Source organism: Falco biarmicus, chromosome 1, assembly GCF_023638135.1.
Source record: "Falco biarmicus isolate bFalBia1 chromosome 1, bFalBia1.pri, whole genome shotgun sequence".
Taxonomy (NCBI): domain Eukaryota; kingdom Metazoa; phylum Chordata; class Aves; order Falconiformes; family Falconidae; genus Falco; species Falco biarmicus.
Window position 1 is genome coordinate 57,389,815 of NC_079288.1, and position 26,164 is coordinate 57,415,978.

At 36.3% G+C, this 26,164-nt stretch overlaps 1 protein-coding gene across 1 annotated transcript in view; it reads right to left on the minus strand.

The window, feature by feature from the left end:
* Window positions 1-4,259: 4,259 nt before the first annotated feature.
* TACR3 (tachykinin receptor 3) overlaps window positions 4,260-26,164 on the minus strand; it is a 41,113-nt gene continuing 19,208 nt past the window's right edge. Inside the window, exons 4-5 of the mRNA XM_056351610.1 lie at window positions 7,699-7,895; window positions 4,260-4,768 (exon numbers count right to left, since the gene is read on the minus strand). Of these exons, the coding sequence (XP_056207585.1) occupies window positions 4,429-4,768; window positions 7,699-7,895 (537 nt within the window). The 3' untranslated portion in view covers window positions 4,260-4,428. The remainder of the gene's footprint in view (window positions 4,769-7,698; window positions 7,896-26,164) is intronic.

The following is a 26,164-nucleotide window of genomic DNA, read 5'->3' on the forward strand; positions in this document are numbered from 1 at the left end:
TGAATGCCTGTTGATTAAATGATTAGGTTTTTTAATCATCTAAAACATGTAAATCCAAGCAGGCTGGGCAACATGAGTTTTCAAAGTGAATGTACTTTGGAAATACAATTTATGTGACTGATCCTGATGTCGCTTTTTGTTTGCATCTCAAATTTTGCAGTGAAAAACTTATGCTGGGACACTTGGAAATCGTGGTTCCAGAGGCTATGTTACAGTGTGTTTGTAACAGGCAAGCTTGGTATTTGTAAATGTAACCATCTGCTTTGGGAGATCTGATTCCAATTGTAATCCAATATGCATGTTTCAGTCTTAGGAGAGAGGCAATCCCATTAGCCAGTAACAGTATACCATGTGATATATGAACCCATCTGAAACAATTTGAATGTAAATACCCACAGCAACTGCTCGTGGACTGATAAAGAATAATCTTTGATTGCACTCAACAAATCAATTTTAATTATGAACACAAAATAACTTGAGTCTGCTCATGAACGGGAAGGCTTAAATTGAACTGAAGGCATAATTTAATGCAAGGAACTCATACAACATTTGTAAACAGTGATGTATCCTAAGCAGTATCTCCTGCATCTTTCATAGCAATATGCAGAAGTATTCAATAACAAACAATACATAGGAACCAGACTCTAAGCTCATCTAAACTAGAGGAAGCAGTATGGCAGATTTAAATTTCTACCTGAGCTGGGGTAACGTCGAAAGTCTTGAAATAAATGCAACAGAAACAAGTGTTTCTACAATCTGTGTAGTTCCTGGAGAGAACAGCCTGAAAGGTTTTGAAATTTGTATCAGTGGAATAGGAGTTCTTTTTTACTGCTGTGAAAGAAATTCACCAGTATTAAAGGAGAGATACCCCTTCCAAACACCCTGAATGTTATTATCTAGATAAAAAAAAAGCAACTTGTAAAACTTGTGTTTTGCTCTCCTTTTCTATATGACTTCTTTTTGTATGTTATTTTTGAAAACGTGTGTTAGTACTGGTCAATGACCTTCCTCCATGGACACATTTAGTTACCAGACGTAAACATGCTGCAAACAGCTCATGCCATGTGCAGTTGTGCCAATGCCTCCCAACCTTGACAATAATACTTAAGGGGACTGGAAGGGAGGCTGTCAAGGGGCTCCTGCCAAATAGCCTCAGGCTGCAATCTACTGAATGCATCATGTATGAGTACCCTGAGCTTACTCAGAGTTCATTTTTCCTCTCAACATCATGCTTTCATTTGGAAGACTTGAGAAAAAGGTATTATCAATCTCTGTTCATGAAATTAATTGTGAAGAGTGTGCTTAAATGTAGTAAATTTTAGGGTTTTTTTTCACTCTGGTGTGTTTTGGGGGGGTTTTTTTGGGTTTTTTGTTTGTGGTTTTTTATTTATTTATTTATTTATTTTAAATAAGTTTATCCAATGTCAAGGGAATGACAGAGGAAACTGATGCTGAACATACTGTCTCTGGAGATTCTGGAGATATGAAAGTTAAACCTGCCCTATACCAAGGGAATGTCACTGTAGTTCAGGGAGCAATGATGTCTTTTCATCAGAAAAACATTTTAGAGGCAGACTCCAGTAGGAGCCTGGGCTAAAGTAGTAGGAACTCTTATACATGAGAAGGACTCATGTTTCAGAAGATCTTCAAGATCAGAAGATGCTGTTGAATTGTAGCTGCTTCAGAGGAGTATTAGGCCCCTTTCCACAGGAAGCTAGCTCTGTATCTGTCTGGTTTCCTTAACTCACCTCTTAGCAAAAGTGAAGAAGGTGGATTGAAGGTTGCAGCACAGATGTGAGACTGCTACAGTGCTGCACCAGCAGACACATAGAAGCATGTGCACTGCATGCAGACTACTACTTTGAGCAATCTTATTGGCACAAACTGAGGATGACCTAGTTTTCGGTACTTCAGTGAAGGGTGTCAGGAGGCTTATAATGAACTTTACAGTGACCAGGACACTTAACTGAAAATGTTTGTTCAGAAATAGTAATTCAAATGCAATCTGCTGTCAGTCACAGTTTTTGATGTGCTACTTGTTTAACAGTGTAACCCATCATGTTTCTTGAGGCTGAGATGAAGAGATGGATTTGCACCATGTATCATTGTAATGTTTTCTCTAAAGCAAAACTGTGATTAAGAGCACAGATCTCTTAATTTGATGTACAGGAATATTCTGTAACTTCAGAGAACTACAGCAATGGTGAGGGTGTTTTTGATACGTTTATCCCATCAAAATATAATGACATGATAAATGGATTTCTTGTCCAGGAGGTCATATTCACTTAGTAAAGTGAAATTTTTTCACTAATTAGATACACAGGTGTGAGGAAGCCACCATTGCTTCTTCAATATTTGTCAGCCAAGGATAACAAAAGTTATATGAGGATGAAGTTTTGTATTTTTGCGATGTTGTAATTTTATATACAGCTTTTTAAGATTTATATTCTTTACAGCATATGTTTGGAATACATCACCATCAGGTTAATATGCTTAGGTTCATTTTTTGTTGTGTGTGTGCTGTCCTGAATCTTCTCAGCAGAGTTGTTAAACACCTGTGAAGATTTTAAATTCTTAAAATAGAGTATTTCAGGGGATAAATAGAAAATATTTTTTAGAGGCATTGCATGACACTTGCTGGATTACTATACACTCCTTTTTTTTAATAAAGAAAAAGCAAGGGTATTGTGGCATGATAGAAAACAGAGCTGTTTTTTCAGGAATGCAGACCATAGGAAAGCATAAAGCAGCATTTAAAAGGAAAGCCATTAATGAACAGAGCTCTTCAGTGAATTTAAGATCAGGCCTTGAACAGAAAAAGTGTGAGTCTGGAATTGTGATACATTTTTCATCAGAATACAATACTCTGTGACCAGGTTCTTCAGTTACTCCACACGTGGTGGGTTTAATGTTAAATACCGGTATACTACTTTGGGGTATTTCACCTTACGCAGGTTTTTGGTTTGGCAAACTGGTACAGCAATGCACTGAAATCACAATACAAATACAAATTACACTTAGCAGAATATACCAATTGACTATACAGATGAATCACAATACAAACATTATTCTCAATACTACTCTTTTATGATATGCTCATTGTCGCAATGCTGGGCATTCCCCATTGCTGGGAAGGAATGTGGGCTCAAGGCAGCTAAAGCCTTTCTCTTTCCAAACTTCTCTTTGTTAATTGCTCTGTTCTGATACTGTGTTGGGTTTACCTAGGTATATACTCCCCTGTGCTGGTCTAGCTACCTCAGGAAGACACTCACACTCCTTTGCTTAAGTTTTGATTAACTGAGTACAGACATTCACACAACTGGTTGATCCATGCAACTGATATAGCCATTTATCTAAAACAAAGGCTGCCCTCTGGACCCTTTTATATTAAGTTCAGCTTTCTTTGCAATGGTAATGGTCAGTGGAGTTTGACTGAACTGGGTGGGAAAGTGTCTGCATAATAATGCCTAACATGTTTTTGGATGCAGACAGAGGAGTAATTTTACATGCATCTAGCTGTGGAAAATTTGGGAAAATAGCCCAAACATTTTTTTCCTGGTAAAAGTGTTTCATAGTGAAACAATTTACTGTATTTTCTGCAGAGAAGAGTTCATTGCCACAGTGGTATTTTTCTTACGTGTGAATCTCCTGTTTAAAATCTTTTGACCTTTCCTAAAGTCAGTAACAAAGGCTCTGTTGCAGTCACTGGAGGAAGATCTTATACTTAAGCACTAAGATACAAAGCTATGGGACATTCATTTAAGCAATACATCCTCCTGGAAGTACACATTCCATTGGAGTCTAATGTTCACTAATATAGAAACTTCAGTACAATTTAATTCAGGCTCTTAGAAATTTTCTCCTTTAAAAATAATCAATTCTCATATATATTTGAAAAATTGTGCTGTTGCAAACAGAGCTGAACTTCATTCATGTGAACATAATTTTGTCTATTTGCCTGGGAATAAGCCTAAATTGTAAATCAGTTGAATAGACTTGGGACTCATTAGGTCTTCATTTATAAAGGATTTTTTTTTGGCAGCTCTTAAATACTTTTGTTACTGTAAGATTAATACTCATAATAGAAAACATTGTACATTTCAGCTTCAAGAAGTACAAGAGCCTGTTACATTTCAGTAAGTGAAACATAAATGCCACAGGTCAGATACAGTTAAAACAATTATTTTTTATCCATTGGCTTATTTTAGATAATCACTACAAACATTACCATGTATAAGGTGCAAGTGTGCATTTGGACTGATGCATACATATATCTTCAGGTTCCTTTTTCTCTCCATAGCAGAAAAGTAAATGATGCCTGAAGTCTCAGATTTTTATGGCTAGGGTTTATCAGTGGAGTTACATTTGCTTTCCTGTGGTGTGAATATCTAGTCCCAAATTAGGAGAGCATTGTCCAGTGCTGCCCTTCTAGCAACTGTCACCATGAAATACTTGGGAATAGTCATCTACTGATGTGTGCAGTGAACTGATGAGGCTTGAGGCTGTGGAGACAGTCTTGGAATTCCTCCATGAAGAGCCATTGAAACTCATGTCCCTCAGAGCTTCTTTTTTCTTACGGCTGGTGTGGGTGTTGTCTCCATCATTAGTGTCGAACACCACTGTCATGCTGGACTCCATTCTGGACACAGCGTATAGGCTGCTTTGCCGGGTGGGATGAAACCTGGCTGACTTGAGCTCTAGCTCATCATAGCTGGACACCTCAATGAAGGGGCACCAGCGGAAAGCTCGCTTGAAGCCAGCTCGGAACCTGGGAGGAAAGATGCTTGGTGAAAGCCTGTGCTTGCGAGAGGCAGCCACAGGTCTTCATCTGAAAACGTATACTATGCTGAGTGGACACTAGCTCAACTAATTGTCTTGCCTCTAATCCTGCTTGTGGTGAAATCAGTGGAAGTTCACTTGACTAAATTCTGGGTAGGATAAAAAAGATAGTGGTAACATCTCATTTCTGTTTCTGACTTTCTATATACTTTCCATGCATTTTTACATTGGTGTTTTCCTGATACTCAATTTCCCTTCCTTTGCCTGTGCTTAAAGAAACAAACACCAGCTTTCATAGCACTGTCTTCACAGAAATTGTTTTGATTTGGCCTATGATGAAATCTGCACCTTTTTAATTTTCTCTTGGCAAGAATTTTTTCTCTAAAACACCATCCTGGCTTCCAAATTCCAGTATCCCTTCTGTATTTCCCTCTCTGACAGAGATGCTTAAATGGGAATGATGTAATGACTAATAATTGTTGCTACAAAATATTTGGAAAATCATTTGTAATAATGAAAGAACATCCTAGGAAGTTAAAAACTGGCTGTGAACAATGTAGAAATGGGAATTCTGAGGCTTTAGCACATTAGTGCTTGTAATATTCATACAGTATGATTTTATTTCAATTCAGAGGCAGAGATTTACTATAAATACTATTACTTTTTTGTGTGTATGTGTTTCCAGAATAGGTTATATATATTAGAAAACCAACTTGCTGTGTGACCTGAAAAAGAGCACCTTTTCACATAGACCTAAAACTTATCAGACTTTCTCAATTGTCTTGCTTCTTTTTGTTTCAACAATCAGCTGGGTTGTTTATTGTGTCTGTAAGCCTTCTTGAGCAATGATTCAGCTACCAGAGTGATGACTGCAGATAAAAATTTATCTGCATAAAAATGAGGTTTTCAGTGGAAGTTGGCTGATCTCACAGAAGTAACTTTCTTTCCTCCTCAATTTTTTAAGTGAACCACAGACTTGTCACATGATGAAAAATGAGCAGGTAGCTTGCTATGCAGCATTTCTCTGTTTATATGCAATTATGAAAAAATATTGAAAGAACCTCTGATGGAAATGGATTTAGTGAAGGAAATTGTAAAAGCTTAACATCTTTAGATTATTATTTTTTGTCTCACCTTCTACCCTCTTTCTCATTCAGGCATGTTTTTTTCTTCATCTTGAAATAATGCTCTCTTTATCTAGATACATAAATAGTATCCTAATTAGCCTGGAAGATGAGGCTAGGTGTAGGTGTTATAACTCTGTCTGAGACTAGATCCAGCAGCAGTAACAATACTGCACAAATTGATCTGACTCCCAGCAACAGGCTGTATTTTCCTCCTGCATGAAAAGGAAGTAGACGTTCCAGCTTCTTGATTTCAATATTGAACTTAATTACAAGAAAACTTTCACCAGTATTTCATTCTTGCATTAAATTCTGAACAGAGTGACCTTCAGTCTGTCTCCAAATTGTGAAGTTTTTGTTGATTTGGGTTATTCTTTAATCTAGATGTTTAATTTTGCAGTGTATATGTGTCAAAATAAGCCACATCAGAGATAGTATTTTTTTATGTATAATGTCTTTTGTAACTCTATCATAATAACTTTTTGAAGAAAATGACAATATTTTAAAGGTTTTCTGGTAGTAATTGAGAACATGTGAGGACTGAATCTTCCTCACCCTTGATTTTACAGACACCGGATACCCTTTGAAATCTGATTTCTATTGAAATTAACGGGAAATTTGCCATTTGAATTAGGACTTATTTCTGGCATACTAAAACTATACCTCTTTTTCAACAGTTGTAAGTAATCAAAAAAGGCAGAAGGCTGTATGTAATCAGGCATTATCTTGACATTTCAAAAGACTATGAATGTTAAGCATCATAAGCTACCCTCATCAAGGAGGCAGACTCCAGTGTTTTTACACCAATAAAAACTCAGCAGGATTTGGTTGCTTCATTTTCTATATAGTCTCCTTTTGACAGGTGTTGCATGATCGTAAGTGGGGTTTTATAAGTATGTAATAAAATTGGTATAAAGCTTGTCAGCAATTAAACTTGACACTGTCTGCTCATTCAAAAGAGATTCCAAATAATATTTAAGATTACTTATTCAATACCAATCCATACTGACTGAGTTTGTGAACTAATTCATTGATTTTGGTGGTCTTTATGTAGTAATACTAGAAGAAATACTGAAAAATAGGATGGCCAGGATGACATTTATTGCAAAACTTGTCCTACAAGCTGAAATGAAAAACATGCATTCATTCTGCCATCCAGTTGTCTCAAACTGCCAAATATCTGTAAAATCTCACCAAACTCAGCAAATGAAGTGCCTTTGAAATTCAGAGCATAATACATTGCTATCAAACAGTACTGTAAATTAGTATTGAGTAATGAGAATATAAATATTTTTTTTATTACCCTGTTAAAGACCTCAGAGCTCAGTAGAAATCTAATGGTGAGGTATAAAATACACAATAAATCACATTTTATATTATATTCTTCCAGCATTGCAAAACAAATTTGTGGATACAATCAGTTAGTGACATGCAGATTGCACTGTATATAGCTAGTGACTGTCTTTACATCTTTATTTTAATGTTTTGCAAGCCAAAAAATATTAAACTGCTATAGATTTTAAAGTTTGCATGTGGAAACAGGAAGGGTTGGTTTCTGAATACTGAATTTTGCTCTGAAATTTTAAGTAGACCAAAATATTTACTGGAAGTGTGCATTTGTTGTTTCAAGATTCATTTCAAGTACAAACCTAAAGGAAAGGGGGTTTTATGTTTGGTTTTCTTTCCCACTAACTGGAAACTATTCAAGCAAAAACTCTTTGTCTTTTATCCCATTTAAATCATTTATATTCTCATTGAAGTTATGCATACCAACTGTTTCATCACCAGCTCTTACCTCTTATTAAGGCAACAGTAGATAATGGGATTGTACATTGTGGAGCTCATGGCAAGCCAAAAGCTGGCCAAATAGATTTGCTGAATGTATTTCCACCGATTTAATTGTTGATAGATCCCAGTAACTATGAAGTAAATGTGATAGGGCAGCCAGCAGATGGCGAATGTCAGCACAACCACAATCATCATTTTTACCACCTGAAAGAAGGAAGTAATAATGCTATTTAATAATGTACATTAGCCTTTTTTTTTGGACTAGCATTTCAACATCCATTAATTATTTTCTTACATTTGATTATTAGAGTTAGTCAAATCAAAGATGAATATGTGATATAATTTTCTTTTTAATCTGACTGTTAAATTTCTAGTCTGGGGGTTTTTTTTGTTTTGTTTTTTGGGTTTTTTTTTTCTTGGCTGGAGATGCTCCTTTTCCTGAGAAAAATAACATGAAAATGTTCTCTAAATTTATTTGTATTGATTCTTCCAAGTAATATACTTGCTTACTTATATTTGGCTATCTAAAATACTACTTTTTTCTCTACACCCAATCATGGAATAAGATTGCAGGGTGTATTGTTTGGACCTCATTTTGGCCTTTATTGACCCTGGTGTCTTTTTCTGTTGTGGTCTGCAAGTATATTCCTTGTCCTCAGTTATTAGATGTGACTTGAATAAACAGTAGGTTGTAGGAAATGAGCAACTGTAGTATCCTGTTTAATTTCAGAGGCTAACAATTTCCTTGGCTGGTGATCATTATTTGTTGTTTTCTGCAGGCATCATAACATCTGTTAGCTACCATAGTTTCCATTAGGCACAAAGGAAGAGAAGCTCCATTTGGTGCCTGACATATGAGAAGAAAAGTTGCAAGTCATGTAATACTTTCACTCCTGTCTTTCCCTCTTCAGCTATGCCAAATGCTAGCCCAGCTACCATTTTCAACACAGCATGTCACATGTTTACACAACAGATTTTGTTTTTGTAGGTTAAATGAAACTAGACATGATAGATCTGTGCTGGGAGGTCTCTTGTTCATTTGTACTGTGAATAGTGAGGAATAATAAGGATAATAGGGTTTGCTATCAACAGTTCCTTTCATTTCTCTGTACAGGGTGCTGTTTCCTACTGTCAGTAATTTTGTCAGGGAAAAAAAAAAAAAGAACTGAAATTTCTTATACGTACATGCCTTAGGTTGATATTTTTATAAAATTTCAACTAATATAATTAAATATTTTTACCTATAAATGTTATGGTGTCATGCTTAATTCATATTACAACTTCCTGTGGGAAGAATAAAGCAATTTTTCATTTAATATTAATTTAATATATGGCACCAGTTTACAAGCTTCCCTGCTGTATGGGACTGTACTGTACAAGATTTTCTTTATGAGAATACTTATTATTACTGATACATATAATAACTTAAAAGATACAAAAGGGGCATCTGTCCACACATGCAATGACATTATTAATATTTGGTTCTTCTAAAGCATTTTTCATCAGTTAACTGTAAATCGCTGCAGAGGGAAGATCAGTATTATTATAAGGGAAGGCAACACACCAAAGCATAGTATCACTTTCACCTTTGGTGACTTTATGCCGATATCTGGGACCGTACTGTATGTGAGGTGTTTTTTGGAGTAGGGAAGAGGTTGTGACTATGTGTGAATAGACATTTCTGGACTAAATTATGTGTCTGAAATGATGCCATAAAAATACATTGTCAAATCACAGACTATTGTTAAATGTCATGCCTTTTCTACTCCTTTGGATATAACTTCCGCCATTCTTCTGCTGAGGATTTATGTCTCTGCCTTGCACACGTTGTACAGGTAGAAGACTTAACTCCATAGTTTTATCACAATATTTAAGCTCACTGTCTGCTGATTTACAGATGTGCTTTCCTTGTTACTGTATTTTTATAACAGTCAGGAATTGTAAGTATTACTTTAACACCATTCAGGTTTTCTCTAATTTCAGAACAGTTGAGTGTCTAATTACTTGCCTTGATACTTAATTAGCAAGTCTTGTAGTAACAGCTGTGTATGTGAAATTGTTCCTAGAATTATTTGTCATTGAAATATCATATGTACTAAATTGAGGGATATTTGTCTCCAAGTTTTCAAAGGTACTAAATTGAGGGATGTTGTTTCCAAGTTTTCAAACTGTAATCAGGCAAATCCATATTTACACCGAACATTTAATCTGTGCAGTCCTTGAGAACTGAAACAGTAGAGCTTTCCAGCAATAAATGTAGTTGAATCTGGTTGAACGCTGTGTCACTCATGTCCCGGAGCTGCTAGAAAAAACAATCAGATTACAGGTTGCCAGTTTGGCATTCAAAATTGTGTTAACACCATTTTCAAAAGAAAATTATTTGTCTTTTTTCTAACATCCAAATTATTATTGGCTAGTTTTCTGTGTTATATTAAAGGACAAGGCAAGCAGTGCTTCAAGAACTTACTTAAAGGTCTCTGAAAGCTAATAAACTTTCACAGTCTGTACAAATAATAATTTTTTTATTTCAACTGCTGCACTCAAAAATTAACACAAATTAATTAAATTCTGATTTAACCCAAATGCAGTATTTCAGGTTTTCTTCAGGGAAAGAGAAATCCCCAAATAACTGTTTACACTATGACCCAAATAAATTCCTCAACTAAAAAAAATTTTGTCACAATTTCAGGCAATTCAATTCGTATTTCAAATGTTTTAATTTTTGTTTTAAGTTTTAAAATGAAAAATGGCAAATCACCAGAAAAATTACATCTTTTCTGGCAAGGCTACTGTTTTGTTTAAAACAAAACATCCACCTTTAAAAACAGTGAAATTGGCATAAAATTTTCTTCTTGCTGTTTCTGTCTGGAAATCCATGATTAAATATAACATCATCATCATCCTGAAAGCTGAAATTTCTGAAGCAAATAGTTAAACTAGACAACAAGCAAAAGGTGATTTTAGATGACCATTAGTGTTTGATTTAATTTGTGAAGTAACAAATCACTGGAATGACAGACAGTAAAGCACACTACCTTCTTAATTATTCAGGTTTGCAGCTGTTTTACATAAATAAAAAAAAATACCTTAAAAGTTAAAGTATCATTTTTCTCTCAGATAAGCCTGCATCAGTCTAAGTTTCAATGAAGTGAAAAGCAATATAGTGATATATATCTATTTAGGGGGAGACATACAATGGGGTTTCCTTATCATGTGTAAAGTGTTTTTTCCTAGAACAAAAAAGTGCTAATTTTTCCAGCAAAAAGAGACATTTAAGAGAAGTCAAAGCTGTCATTCTTCCAAGTATTTATGAAGTACAGTGCACTCATTGACATATTACCTAAGGACAAGATAAGTGAGATGTTGCAAGTCTGTGTGGCATAAAATTGTTTGAAACGGGGCAGTTACAGTTGAATATGAAGACAACCGCAGAAATTATGGGAAGAATCAGAAAGCACTAGTCTGTCCTTGTTTCATCAGGCAAGGATGAGTATGTGTTGGCAGAAATGGAGGAAAAGAAGAATAAAAGGAAGCTGAAAAGGAGGGACATTATTCCCAATTTCCTTTCCTCTTTCAGAGACAGGCACACACACCAAGTAAGGCCCTACCATACAGTATGGTTGTAGTTCTTGTCTATACCCTTTGTCTTTCCAGTGTTATGTTTTATTTCTTGATCATCTAAATAACTGTGAACAGAAACAGATTTCAAAGTCTATAAACCCAGGACACCTTGATTTTACTTGGCATAACCCCTGATGACAGTAAACGTTTCAGGTCAGTTAGGGCACAGGGAAAATAAGTGAAACAGGCCAAATATGTATTTGCTGCAAAAGCCTGATTGTGTTGTCCCAGTACACTGTGATGTTTCACTAAAAAATTTCCAATGACACTTTGCAGGTTCAACTGCAGAGTATAAAAGAAAGCCTGTTTTGATTTTTTTTTTTTTTGAGTTCTTAGACCTGTGGCTCTGACAATACAAAGTTCTTTTATTTTGTTTCTTTTTAATATGCCTGTTCTGCTTTATTTTTTTGAGGTATTGCTATTTTTCAATTGTTTTCTCCTCTGTTCTGTGTTGCATAGAATTCATTAATAAGGGTTTGGTCTTGTACATTAGGAAACATTTCTAAAGCAACCAAACCAGGAAATTACTGAATTCAGCTGTGCTCAATGTCTAGCTCTGTTCCTGCCACCATTTCACCACAGAGCTTTCCAAAATGTGATTGGTGTGAACATCACCAACCTGTGTCCCAATGGCACTGTTTTCCCTGGGTGTTCTGCTCAATCTCCCTTTGTGTACTATGGGCAGCATCACCAGAGGAAAGGGTTTTTTTTTTGTTTTAGGAATTTTGTTAAAATTATATGTACTAAGTCTCTCAATTGTGCAATCTTTAGGCAAATCTTGAGGCTAGATTTGGAATATGATGGAAAATCAAAGTATTTTATATTTTGATTTTCATCAACATGTTCTGCTCATGTTGATGTACTTCTGCCTATGTCTATAAAAAATTATGTGCTCTAGAGTCTTGCCTGTTCCTTTAAATATTTCCTCTCTCAGTGAGAAGCATTCTTTATTTAATGAATAGTATGTAATGAGGAAAAAATGTATTTAAAAGAACAAAACAAGTATTGTTCTTTGGAATTGGAGTTTGCAGGTTTGCCTTTGTTGTGAAACCTTTGAAGCAGTAAAAGTGAAAAGGAGCTACTAGATTCTGCTACAAGTGGAAGGAGCAGCGAATATGTGTGTTCATCCCATCTCTTCCCACCCACCACCCCTCCCATTTTTATATTGCATGAAAAATAGCTAGAAAAATGAATCTGACTTATAATGTAGCATTGAAAACAGCTCTTGAAAGATTAGGAATAAAATACGCTTTTCTGAGAGACTCAATTGCTGCTGGGGGGCTATAGCAATTCACAATTCAAGGCATTGATTTGCCGTTAATACCTAAGACTTAGGCCATGCAATCACTTCCTTTTCAATCTGCTCTGCAGCTCCTTATTGCCTTTCTAAGTCATCTTTGATATTGCTACTTCTACAAGGTCAGGAATTTGGCTTCTGATTTCATTTGCACCAATATCACACACTATAGCTTCATCAGTTTCAGAACTTTTACTCCTAGGTGTTATGTAGATGTAAATGAAGAGCAAATACTTTAAGAACCCATACAGTGTAAGAATGTCTTTTTTTACCCAGTCATGGATATTATTTGTCCATGAATACAATGTAAACACAGTTCAGAGAGATCTCTGGGAGTCAAAATGTATTTCTCTTTCTGATCTGTGCTCTTTTGGAAGAAGTAAAATACCATACTAACATTGCACGAAGTATTTCTCCCAACATGTTAGGATGCAATCAATAAATCCATTTCCCAGGCTGGGGAACATACATGGCACTTGCACACTAAGCACCAGAGAGAAGGAAACACCGTTATGTCTTTTGCTTCTCCGCAAAGCTTATTTGGAGTAACCTATCTATCTTTTGCAGGAAAATTAGGATTCAAAGGTAACTTACTGGTACTAGTACAGAGATAGGACTGAGTTCTGAGATACCAGGTGCTGTGGGTTTTCATATAAGTTGGCAAGCTCAGGGATTTTAACCCATAGAAAGAATATAGCTGAAGGAGATGCACATTTAGAAGGAGAAAGAATCAGAAAGCTTTGAAGTCTTTCAGTCAGGTAAGGTACTTGTTAATTCCAGTGCTTGACAAATGATTTTATTCTTCTAAGTTACACTTCCCATCTATTTTTTCTCAATTGCTTAAAATAAACTGTTTTTCATTTCAGTTTTCAGAATGCCTTGCTGTGGACAGAATTCACAATCACTTTGTTATTTAAGCTGTAAAGCTGAAAAATATATTCTGTTCCAGTAGAAAGTAGCTTTGGATCAGATTGCTGTCTTACAAATGCTAAAATGTGGTGTCACCTCCCAAAGCAAGTCTTAGATACTGTAATTTTTAAATGATGCTTTTCTAATGTTGCATGGAACACAGCTTGACAGTGACTTTAAGAGTCTCTCAACATGCCAAGAAATATAAGTAGCATAAAAAGTTTGTTCTTTAGAAAATTAGTCGAAGTGGCTGTTGTGGGATTAGCATTACTGGATATGGTTATCCACCTGAAATCTAGTCCTGAAAAAAGGGAAAAAGCTGATCTAGTGCTTTTTTACTTAAAATTCACACCATCACTTATTTTGCAATAGTTTCCTTCATAACCTGGAATGATTGATGGTGTGCACATCACTTCCATACTGCCAAGCAGGGATGAGATTTGGTGTGGGGGAAACAAGAGTCATTATCTTCTTTTGTTTTCCCAATAAGAGTAGTTGGTTCTTAAGTCTACTTTCTGCCACAATTCTGAGAATGTTCTAGGACCCTTAATTTTCATTGAAGGCTCTCCCAGAACCTTGCCAATGTTTTAAGACTCGACTTTTCCATATAAGACTTCAGATGGATTGACATATGTATATTTTTTTCTCTTGGAAACTAGACTTTATATTGAACAGTGGAATAAACAAAAAAGGCTATGCTGAATTATGCCAATTAATTATGCAAAACCATCCTTTCACATGATTTGCTTTATGTGGGCTCCTATCAATGGAAACTGCTCTCTTGAAACTAAAATGAGATGAGTACCTTTGCTTATCTTCAAAATAGGAGCAGGGACTCCTATTTCATATGGAAAGCCTAAAGTCTTTTGGCTTGTTTTATTTTCAGTTTATTCACTTAGGGGAATTAAATAAGTGATTTATATAATTAAAAACCATTCTAATGTTTACCATATTTCTCCATAATTTTGGCACAAAAATTTTGTGGGAGTGAATGCAAATTATTTAATACATAGTTTGAAAAACGTCTTTCTTCTCTTTTCTGTTGATGAGAATAAAACTGTGTTGCCTGAAGGTGAAATTAATTATTTCTGGACTGTATTTGTTTAAAATGCATGGCAAAATTCTGCTCAGCAAAAAAACAACAGTTAAAGTTATTTTTTTATTGCCATCATAATTATGGATTTGCAATGGTAGTAACATCTTCCTGTTCAAAGGCTGAAGTAAAAGTGTTTATTACCACCTAAAAAAACTCCCAACAAATTAATGATGACCCTGTCCCCCAGTGTATTTTAATTTACATTGAGTTGAAAGGAAACTGTTGATGTCAGTGATGCTTGAGGTTTATACTTTGCGTTTGATGCACTTAGTTTATTTTAGTTATTCCACAAATGACTGTACAAAGTGATGAACTTATTAGAAGTAGACTTTTAACACACATACAGAACATTTTGGAAATACGTAGTCAGTAAAAAAGTGGTATATGCGCTGGTCAATTATTCTTGCTAAAAAGTATCAGGAGTGTCATTGTCCTGACAGCATCTGCTATTTCTGCTTTTGTACAAACATTTTAGCATGGCTTCAAGTATTAAAGTATACACACTACTTGACCATAATGGTCAACACACTGATCATTACTGCACTGGTTTGACAGTCTTGTGGAATAAGGTATAAGCTGACCCATGCTGAAACTGTTTCCTAGGAAACCTGCTCCAAAGCCTTCAGAAATAAATGAAACTCTTTCTATCCACCCCAGAAAATGAGTAATGACATAATAGTGCTTTGAATAGGTTGTTTACAATGTTGCAGTACAGAAACTTCTGAAGCATAAAGTACTTGAGTTAAAGGATTAAATTTGTTAGGTGAAGGTCTGGATAGACATAACATAGACACCCCTCTGTGTGTATGCGATAATTTTCACCTGGTTCTAAGAAGCACGTTTGGAATATTGTAGGTTCTCTGCAGTTCAGCTCCTGCCACCATTTGTGAAGTCTCTGGGCTGTTTCATCTGGTTTCCTCTTTGTAAGTTTACACTGCAGCAGGAGTTTAGTGAGGTCTCTCATGCCAGGTCGAACGGAAATAGTCACATAGCCTTCAGCTTTAGCTCAGAAAAAGTTGTGCTGCAATTATGTTTTCTTTTTACATTAATAGCAACATGTAACGAGTGTAAAAGTGTGTAAGTGCAACACTGGGACTGCAGTTCCGCTGAATATACAGCTCTCGGCAGTGTAGTTTTCCAAGCTGACCTGTGCCAGGTTTCCTGGACTTCTCAACACACAGGTGTTGGGCACCATTCCAGAAAGCTCAACAGACTCTAAAATCAATCTGTTCATGATTTCCCTACAGGGACTCGATGAGGAAGTAGCTTCTTATGAGCTCTCTCTTACCTGTGTGTATGTATGTATATATACACACACGGAAGGCTATGCGTGTGGCTGCTATTTTGTATGTGTAAGGGGATGACTTTGACTGCAGATTAGATGAGACAAAAACAGAGACAACAAAAGACCTTTTGAGGTTTTCAAGATTTGTTTGTATGTGTTGGTGAAAGAATTCTCTTAGAACTTAAAGAACAAACTGTCTTGAATGTAGGATATTAAGGTTATCTGTCTGGAGAGTCACGTCTAGAACTTGGGCAAAGCTATGCAGAGGAAATGAGGGCTGTCTTAAAAAAACCAGCCAACTCCACAGTTTTAAACATGGAGATAATAATCTCCGTGCTTAACATGTAAATTCTGAAAACAGGACAGATTTGGTTTTCATTTTTCTTTCTGGTAGGTATCTTGGGTTTCTTATTAAGGAATGTGAATAGCTCAATTCAGCAATGCATTTAAAACCACACTGAGTTCAGTAACAGTTGAGCAGTTAGTTGAAATTTTTGGTCCGTTTGATGCAGTGTTACTTCCATTCTGAAAAATGAGACATTACTAAAGAGAAATTTTTGCCCTAGGACTGTGACTAGGCTTAATATTTCACATGAATTTTCTGCCACAAGGGATGAGAAATACTGAAATACAGAGGAGAAACATCACAGAGATTATTGGTGCACAATCCTGAGCCTACTCACTGACCATACGGAACCAGTCTGTTAACTCTGCCCCTGACCTGGAGCTGTTGCCAGCCGTTCTATAAGAAAGTTTTAAGCATAAACCATATATCAGTCTGTCAGTAAATACTTAACATGTGCAAGGTTTATTCATGGTATAAAGCCATTTTTAGACTGTACTGTTCTTTTACTCCCCTGTGGTTGCTACTTGAGGCACGGACACTGAGTGTGGAGTGATGTTTTCACAGTTCATAGCTGAGTTTTAGGGAAACTTGAGACAATGAATGGACGCTGGTACTGCTGCTGAGTGTGCTGTATCTATTTGGTAGACAGAGAGCAAAGCAGGGCAGCTTCCAGTGATTTCATTATATTTCACTGTTTTAATGCTGTTCACAAAATGATCAGGAGGTCTGACTTTATTCTTACCTCAATAGGAAAACCTGTTCAAAATGTGGGCAAATTATTAAAAAGAGAACAAATTCCCAGAAAATAAAATCCAGAAAAGGAGAAAGGGTGATGCTTGGTTTTCTGAAGTTCTAAGCCCATGAAATAGCTCTGTAAAAAAATATTTTGGCTTCAACATGCAATGAAAATAATTCCACAGTACCTCATGTCCCAGTCTTTCCCTGGGCAACTGCTAAGCATGTGAAGAGTGAGTCTACAGGATGAAAATCATGATACACAACATTAAGAATTACTTTGCTCATTCCCTGCATTTTCAGTAGGTATTCAGTCCGTATACTCAATAACAGGAAGAGTTTAACAGAACTTCTTAAAAATTAAAAAAAAAGATTTCTCAGATTATTGGTTATGTTGCCTCATAGTGCTGGAAAAAAGCCTCTCTGTGTGTATATGTTTAAGGAGGGGGTCAGACATTATCATTAATGTGTTGATTGCTCAAGAAATTAAGAATTTAATTAATTGTAAAGAAAAATGCCCAAATCAAGTTTTCCTGTCACTACTTTGTATTGCTGAGATTTTTAATAGCTGTGGGAATGTATCACTGATTAAAATAGGAAAAGATATCTTCTGCTAGTGTTTTCACTAGGCAGATATTTGTTTGATATTCTGGCCTTTATTACCCTTTAGAAGCTTTTGTTAAGCTTAGAAGAATATAAGGTTAAAAAACCCTCTGTTCTGCAAGCTTTTAACTGTAGCAGCAATTACTTGCAAGTAGTGACTTTTACTATTGTGTTGATAGCAATCTGGTGAGTCTGGCAGGGTATCTGTTTTTATGGGTATGGGACAACAGCTCAAAATATTACTGGAACACTAACCTGTGCAGTCTGGTTCCATAATCTGCTTCACGACCAGTACTGACTCACCCATGCCGAGCCAGAGAAGAATAACAGACAGAACTGCAATCAGTGCTTCACAGGAAGCATGCTACATCCCCTGGTGTAACTTCATCTACAGTGTTACAACACCAATTTTAGGCATGTGTAACAGTTGGTGACATCAAGCTCCAGCTTTATTAGGATTGGTTTGCATTTACCACATTAACAACGATATTTCCTACTTCCCATAAATTGTCAGACTTAATGGTATCATAGTAAGAGGTGCCCTGAAGCAGAATCAGAGAAAACCTGTCTTTAGCTATTTGTGCAAGTAACTTTTACCTGTTGCATTTCATTACTGAGCATGATTTGGGAAACACTTATTGGAAAGGTAGTGGAGAGAAACATTTTTTATTAGAAAGTATTAATACTAACCTTTCTCCATATCAGGAGGTACTCTGTGTCAGTCTTGAGGTCGGTCTCATTTAGTGTATTTACTGAGGAGTTTAGTACAGGAGAATAGGAGCATGCCAAATATGTTTGGTGAGAACACACTTTTGTGCAGCTTTGCTGTGACAGAGGCATAGCAGAGGAAGAACTTGGGAACTGCAGGGGCAGAAATGCGACTTCGAAGTGCTAATCGCATACTTTGTGCAGTATCTGTCGTGCTTGTGTTTCTAAGTGGGGTTGTGACAGTGACAGATATCACAGAAACTGCTGGATTGGTACTGTGCTAGTTTTGGGATTGTTTGGCACTGTTCTTCCATAGGTAAGATCATACTTGGAAAAATTCTGTGATTTGCTGAATTAAGAACTAATAACATTTTTTGCTGTGGGTTGTGGAATGAACTGTTGTGAACAAGTGAGGAAGGTACAGATGTACTGATTCATTATAGCATGACCAGTTCATCAGTTTAATGAAAAGAATAAATGAGATATTAAGATGTTCCAGATGAGGCATTTTCAGCGGAGACAGGAAAGTGTTATTACCACTGTGCAGGACCATGGTGAGACTTCATTGCTGGTGTTCCTTGTCTGGTTTTGGTCACTTGTTGCATACAGATGTTGTTACTTAAAAGAAGACCAGAAGCACTTGTTTAATTAATGTAATGAATGTAAGTGAAGGCTGAGATAGGATATGGCTATAAAAACATCTGTAGAGGTGGCACTAGTGAGGGTTAATAGGTTAATTAGTTAAGCTAACATAAAATAATGGCATAAATAGAGCTGTACATAAATAAATTTAGCCTGGGAACTGGAACTCTAGGAGCGGTGAGATTTTTAGAACACTTTCCATTACAGGTAGCAATCCAGAAGGCAAACTGGTTTTAAGATGGAGATTTGAGATGATATCAGAGGAATTCAGTTAGGGTTGACTGTGATGACTCTTGGGTTCTGAGACTGGTTCCTGTCCTGTTTTTACTTACCATTTTAATATTGAAAGAGACAAACTGACACTCAAGGACAAGTGGAGTGTCAAGAAATAGAGAAAGCTCTGGACACAGTTCAACATCTTCCAGTGTCTGGAAAACAAGGCACAGGTTTTCTTTTGGAGGAGCCCTTAAAAGCTCCTGAGAATTCCTTCTTCCTGAGTTGTTTTTTCTTTAAGCAAGAAATGTGACAATGTCAAACACTGCCACAGATAAAACTGGTGTTTAAAACCTGCTGTGTCTCTTTGATATGGAAATCTTCAAATGGATTTAATTTCTAGAGTAATGTCACAAAATATATACGACTAGGTGCAGCTAACCTCAATGGACACTGATGTGGAAGTATGAAATTGTAAAGTTAGACTATTTTTATGGTAGGGAGGACAAAAGGAGAGTTAGAGCTAATCACTTCAGAAACTTTTAGTTAAATTCTTTGTATTTCACATAGAGGAAAGACATTGTCTGAGCATAACAAGCTGCCACTTCAAGTGGTATTTTTGCCACATCTTTATCTGCCTAAGAAATAAAACAGTGGACATTTCCACTTAAGCACTGGAATTATTAAAAGGCATTTCTGGTTTATTTTGGTTGTTGACTGACAAAAAAGCAGCAGAATTTACGGAACTGGTGGTAGCTGGGGTAAATTGTCCTTCAACCTGATATTACTCAGACTTATTGCTTTCTGAATGTGCTGAACAATGCTTGCTAAATTTATGAATGGCTGCACTGAAGTACAGCTGTGATTTTCCACCATGATAAAGCCTTGGCTCACAAGGTGCTCATAATGCATCAGCATTTAGGATAAATGACAATTTAACTGTAGCTGTATGAAATTTCAGATACTCAAACAATATAGCTATCCATACAATATAAGCCATAGTGCTATGTCTGTTAGATCAGTGAGACCATTTGTTCTTAAAATAGGGTTTAATTCTCCAGCTCCTCTTCTCTGTTGCCTGTGTTCTAGTGTTCCCCTGTCTTTTTCTCTCCATTTTATTTGCATTGTCATTCTCTGCAGAATTGAAGAGTATACCCATTTACAGAAAAGAATTACTGATGTACAGAAAAATAACACAGGCACCTATTTTTGGCAGGAGGTATATGTTATGCATGATAAATTGAATTTCTGTATTGCACTGCCCCATGACAGAATGGGTAGGTGGCTTCACTTATCACTCTCAGAAATGTAGAATCAACCAAAAGGAAGGGGTGCCTTCCCAGGAGGAAAGGGCACGTGCCCCTTTGTGTATGTTTGCACGGTTCTGGAGCGGGCTTCTTGTCAGTTGTAAGCAAAGTGCTCTTGCATCACCATGGCAGTCATTTTTGTTCATGAAGCATAAGCACAAATGAATCTCCCAGGTGGAAGCATTCATGCCCCATGAATAAATAAGTAGTGGGAAAGGCACAATGGCAGTGTAAGTCTCTTTTGCAGTCTGCTGTTACATGGCTGATTTGGATGAGCTGTAACCCAGATGCCTTCCCCCTGTATCTGTGCGCTCCAATATTCGGTTCTCCCTGCACACATAACATGGAGAAGTGAATATTTAGATGTATTGAAGCCTTGGTAGACCATTATCTGAACAAAGGCCAAAAAATTCTGTGGTTATTACTGTCTGACTTTTAAAAAACATTTGTAGGTGATGACTTAGTATAAACTAGGGTGTCAGCTGTGAAGTCTGTAGTACAAAGCTGTGTTAGGGTAGTTCATTGCAGCTGGCATTTTTAATGGAGTTTATCAGGATATATTGACTTTCTATTCTATTAAACTGTTTGACTCCCTTATGCCATTTTGAAAATGGAATATAATATTTAAGTTATTAAAGATTGGAGTGCTGGTCCTCATACTGGGAAAATCTAGAAGACGGGTTGCTTAAACATCTGGGAAGGTATTAAACTTACTATGTCTTTATGCAGTCCCCTGGGGTAGCAATTATTTTCCAAGAAGTCTGAACAAATGTCTAAGATAAAGGTGGAGTTTCAAAATGGTGTTAGTAGGAAACAGGAAGTCACATGCAAGACAAATCCTTGGACCCAGAGTGTCAAAACATTTTGTTTCTTATGACTGGATGCAAAATTTCACCTGAGGTTTTATGAATGGGGCAGTATCTAGTCTGTCTGTCTAGACTGAGTGGTTGTTTGTTAACAATAAGGATCTTTGATTTCAGAATTACTTACCATCTGATACGTGAATTTATAGTGTAATATTCTCATCGCCTACTTTTGATGAATAAGCTTTGAATGATGACTATGGTATTGTTTTTCCAAATCTGTGTCAGCCTTTGTGGGTGCTCATAATTAATTCAATGTTCCAAAAGTTTTGGTACTACACTGTAATATTTTGGGCTTTGACTCGCTTGCCTTTTTTTTTTGTTTTATTTTAATTTAACAAAATGTGTTGCTTAATGAACTACTCCGTAGTGAAACAATTCAGCTACTTTCTTTCATCCTGATCTGGTCAGCCACCATTTAATGCCAGCAAAAGTATTATTATTTCGAACTAGTGCTTTTCTTATTTTGTGCAATGTAGTATAAAATGTATATTAACATGATTTCATGTCATGTATCCATATGTGGTAAAAAAAAAAAAAAAGGGAAATCTGCCTTTTTAGTTGAACTAAAAGTCAGTGAGAAGGTAGGAGCTGTACTGCTGTGTAAAAAAGGAACATAAAGACATAGAACAATTGCTCCTGGATCAGGCATTTGTCCATCTACGCTACTATTCTGTCTCTGACAGTGGCAGTAAGAGGTGCTATTTAGGGAGACCCCATGAACCTGGCCATTTTCCATCTTCTATTTTCCTAATACTCCCCCAGCATCCAAAAATTGTATTAGAGAGGGGTGCATCCCTGCTTCATCCTTTCAGTATCTATTTATGAATTTATTGCCTGTTAATTTGCCTAATCTCTTTCTGAAACTTCTGAGATCATAGCACCTGACAGGAGCCTCAGAAGCTCTTTACCAACCCTTAAACTATTCTTACTTAAAGCACTCTCTTCTACCTGCTTTAAAGGGAATTCTTGTAGTTCTCCTTTAAAGGTAGTTCTCCTCTTAGTTCTTGTGTTTCAGAATTTGGTGACCAACAAACAGTTCTTCAACCAATTTATCTACCACCTTCATGATTCTGTAAACCTTGATCATCTCATCCCATGGCCTCCTGCTCACTAGGTCATTTTAATCTCTTCATAAGATATTTGGTCATTTTAGTTGGCCTTTGGACTTTCTCTAAATCCATGAAAGGAAAAAAAAAAGGATGGGTGGTGGGTGGGTGGGCAGGGAAACAGATAACAAAACAAAAGAGAAGTACATGTGTGAGTGGCTACGTGTGACGTGTTCATGCAGTGTTCCTACAGATGTTTGTTCAGATCCTGTCCTGTTGCTTATTTCCATAGCCTATGAAAGTGGGGAAATTTTTCATGTAACTGTTTCAGAAAATTATTTAAAATTGTTGGGATGCTATTTTGTAATACTTACTTGTGTCCTTTAAAACTTCATCTGGATATTTTTGTTTATCTAGTAAAAGGTTTTCACACAGTAATTTTGAGTGATTTTTGAGTTTAGATGTAACCATTGAGTCTGACTTGGAAGTGTCCCCTGCTGCCTTACTTGATTTGGCTTCTTTTCAAATTCTTATTCAAAAGTGGTTCTCATGACATCATTATTCCTACAGTCCCACATTGTTTTGAATATTATTTTCTTTTCAGATGGAATTCTTAAGTCTTCTGCTTTTTAATTTTCTCCCCTACTGTGTTGTATATACTCTATTAACTAATTAAATAGATGCATTTGGCTGTAAATGGATGTGGGATGTCTATTTTTGCTCTCAAAAAACCCCCGCAACACACATACAACTTCAAAGATTTCCTTATGTAGTTACGGTGGTAAACCTGACCATCTCTGTAGTGATTCCTACAATTCCTACTAGAAAACATATGAGGCTTTTTTCCTGTTTTTACATGCAAATTCACACAAAAAAAATAATTGGAAAAATGTGGATTTTAATCCTTCTTCATTGCAGTAAGAAGCTGAGGTGACACCTCAGGCTGTGTTAGGAGAAGCAAAGAATACAGGCAGAGGCATAAGTATGGAGGAATCATGAAAATTGCTGAAAAAGATGCGCAGTGACATTATCATAACCTTAATAGTTAGAGGTAAGTGGAACTGTAAGGAAAAGGTATAAAAGTTAAGGAGAGTATTTTCTGTTCTCTGTTATTCCTATTGGGACAAGGCAATGGCATCTTCTGTTGAGAGAAATGCTATTTTTTCAGAAGACAGTTGTATCAGAACTGTGTCTCTTGACAAAGACAACAGTAACTGATAGATTTTATTTACAGTACACAATTATCCCCTCTTACAGGTTAATTGAAGTTGGAAGAGGTTAGATAGAAATAATATAATGTGGAGACAACATCTGAGAGCAAGTCTGTATTTGTGGTGAATTTATTTTGGCCTAGTAAAACTGGTAGTAACATTATGAGCCACCTATATAAACTTCAGTTATGCAAGACAGTATTGAAACTGTAATTCCGTCTTGTGAAAATTGAAATTGCGGGAGAATAAATGATGTTCAGTTGAGCATCAGTCAGTCTCATGCCAGAAGCTTTAAGAAGAAGGGGCAATGACTGCAAAGTCCCCACATGTAGTGAATGTTCAGAAGTTCAAAAGGCTGATGTCAGGCAAATTTAAAAGGGTCAGTCCCTGAGACATTTGATCTGTCAAAAAAAAAAAAAAAAAAAAAAAAGTGGTAGTAGTCTCAACCAATCCGGAATTTCTAAAAATTTCAAGTCTTTGACCATTAAAGATGCTAAGTATGACTTTGTGTTGCCCAGCCTGTGGTACATACTGTGAAATTCTATGAATCCTTTGTTCTTTGATGCTTTCAGAAGGATTCAGGGTGCATCACACAGTCACATATACAAAGTGATGAGTCTATCGAACTGCTAACAACTTTCTCAAGCTTCAAATCTTTTCTTGTCAAACATCATTTCTTTTAAAGGTCTTACATTAATTAATGGTTCACTACCTTCTTAACATTAAATACCATTTCAAACAATCCTAATCAAACATCCTTTGCACTGTGATATTGCATAATATGAAACATGCAGTCAGCTATTTTATTTCTCCTTCATTTATACTTCACAGACTTTCCATATATCTAGATATTTGCATGCTAAATAGCAAGAAAACCAGATGATTTCTTTGCTTGAATAAAGGAAAAGCAATAACTCTGTTATCAGAGGCAGGCTGAGTGATAGCTTTTTTTGGATTCCGCTCTCTTCATCTCCATGAATGACCAATTATGATTAATCTTTCCAAATACCAGTTACTTCATGAATCCTGCCAGAAAGCACAGCAGTGGAACTGAAGAGCTGTCATGGTGCTCTGCCAATAAAGTCGCTGATGCAGGTACAATATATCTGCACATAATTCAACCCCCTTGTTGCATGTGTTGAAGGCATGCATTCCAGTACTGTCACATTCAAAAACCTTTAATTAAGGATGTTACTCCTTGTCTCTTGGATATATTTAGAGTTCCAAAGAGGTGCTTTTTTAACGTATTCGAGGGATTTAATTAGACCCTTCATAGCATATAGTAAAAGCCAGCTTTTGTCTTCAGAGGTCTTTTGTTTTTATGACATAGGATGTTTATTTTACTTAGTCATTATAGTAACAGGTGCTGAAGTTCGGGGATGTCCTGGTTCTCCAAATTAGCTCTTAATAGTTTTGTTTCTACATCTGCTTTTGCAAAATGTTACAGAAGATGATTCCTCGTTTTGCCTTTACAAATCAGACCCTGAGCACCCTCAACTAAGTATTTGCTTCCTTTTTTTCACTGGCTGAAAGGGCAGTATTGGTGATAGCACAGCTAATTGACTAACAAAATCTTTTTCCACTTATGCTCCATAGGAAAGGTAATTTTGTAACTTTGAAAATACACTTTTGGATAAGTGATGACATGCATGGCAAAGACTGTAATGGTAATGTTGGACTTCTGTGGATAAAGATAAAGAGTTAAATGCTGGTGTTTTGAAAGATTTCCAGCATTTCTGGAAATTAGTTCAATAATTTCACTTTGGGGCAAATATGCAAAACATACTGGTTAGTTTGCTATGATGATTTTTCATCATTTTCTCTCCGTTCACATTCCAAATAATCTATGAAGTGTTACAAGGCAATAGTAGTGATAATACCAGTCAAACTGGATTTTGCTTCCTTAACAGAGGCTGGCATTTTGCCCACTTAAAAAGAGCTATGTAAAAGCAAAAATAAATAACACCTTTCATTTCATATGAGGCATTGCACATTATACTGTAAAGCTGTTTAGCCATGTCTACAGTTCTGACAGCTGAAACATGCCATAGAAAGTTTGCACTTGTCTCTGTGTCTGAAAATGTATGAATGAGAAAATGATCCTAATTTTTCCTTCCATAGATCCTTTGCCGTAATAACTTTCTCTGTGTAGTGTGTGTGGGAAAAACATTCTGATATTCCTGGCAGCGTCCTGAAAGAAATGGAAACATTAGTGTTCTCCAGCATTTGCAAAAGATCTCCTGTTGTCTCAGGACCCAATATGCTGTACTCTGCTATTGCTACAGCGTGGTAGCATATACTGCTGTTCAAACCTATTCACAGTACCAGGAAGCAAACAACAATTGAAAATGTGCTTATTATTGTGAGTTAAAAAGTCCATGTTTTGGGTACCGTTTTTTCAAATCCAAAAGGTTAAATGCATTTTAGTATGAAAAAAAGTCAGAAACTAATAGCAGAAGGGCTACTTTATTAAAGAAGAAATGTTAGGTTCTGAAAAAGAATGTTATAAGAAAGACACCTTCATGGCACTGCAGCACCATGAAAACTGAACTGGAAATAGTCATATAATGGGTTCATAAGCAATCCAC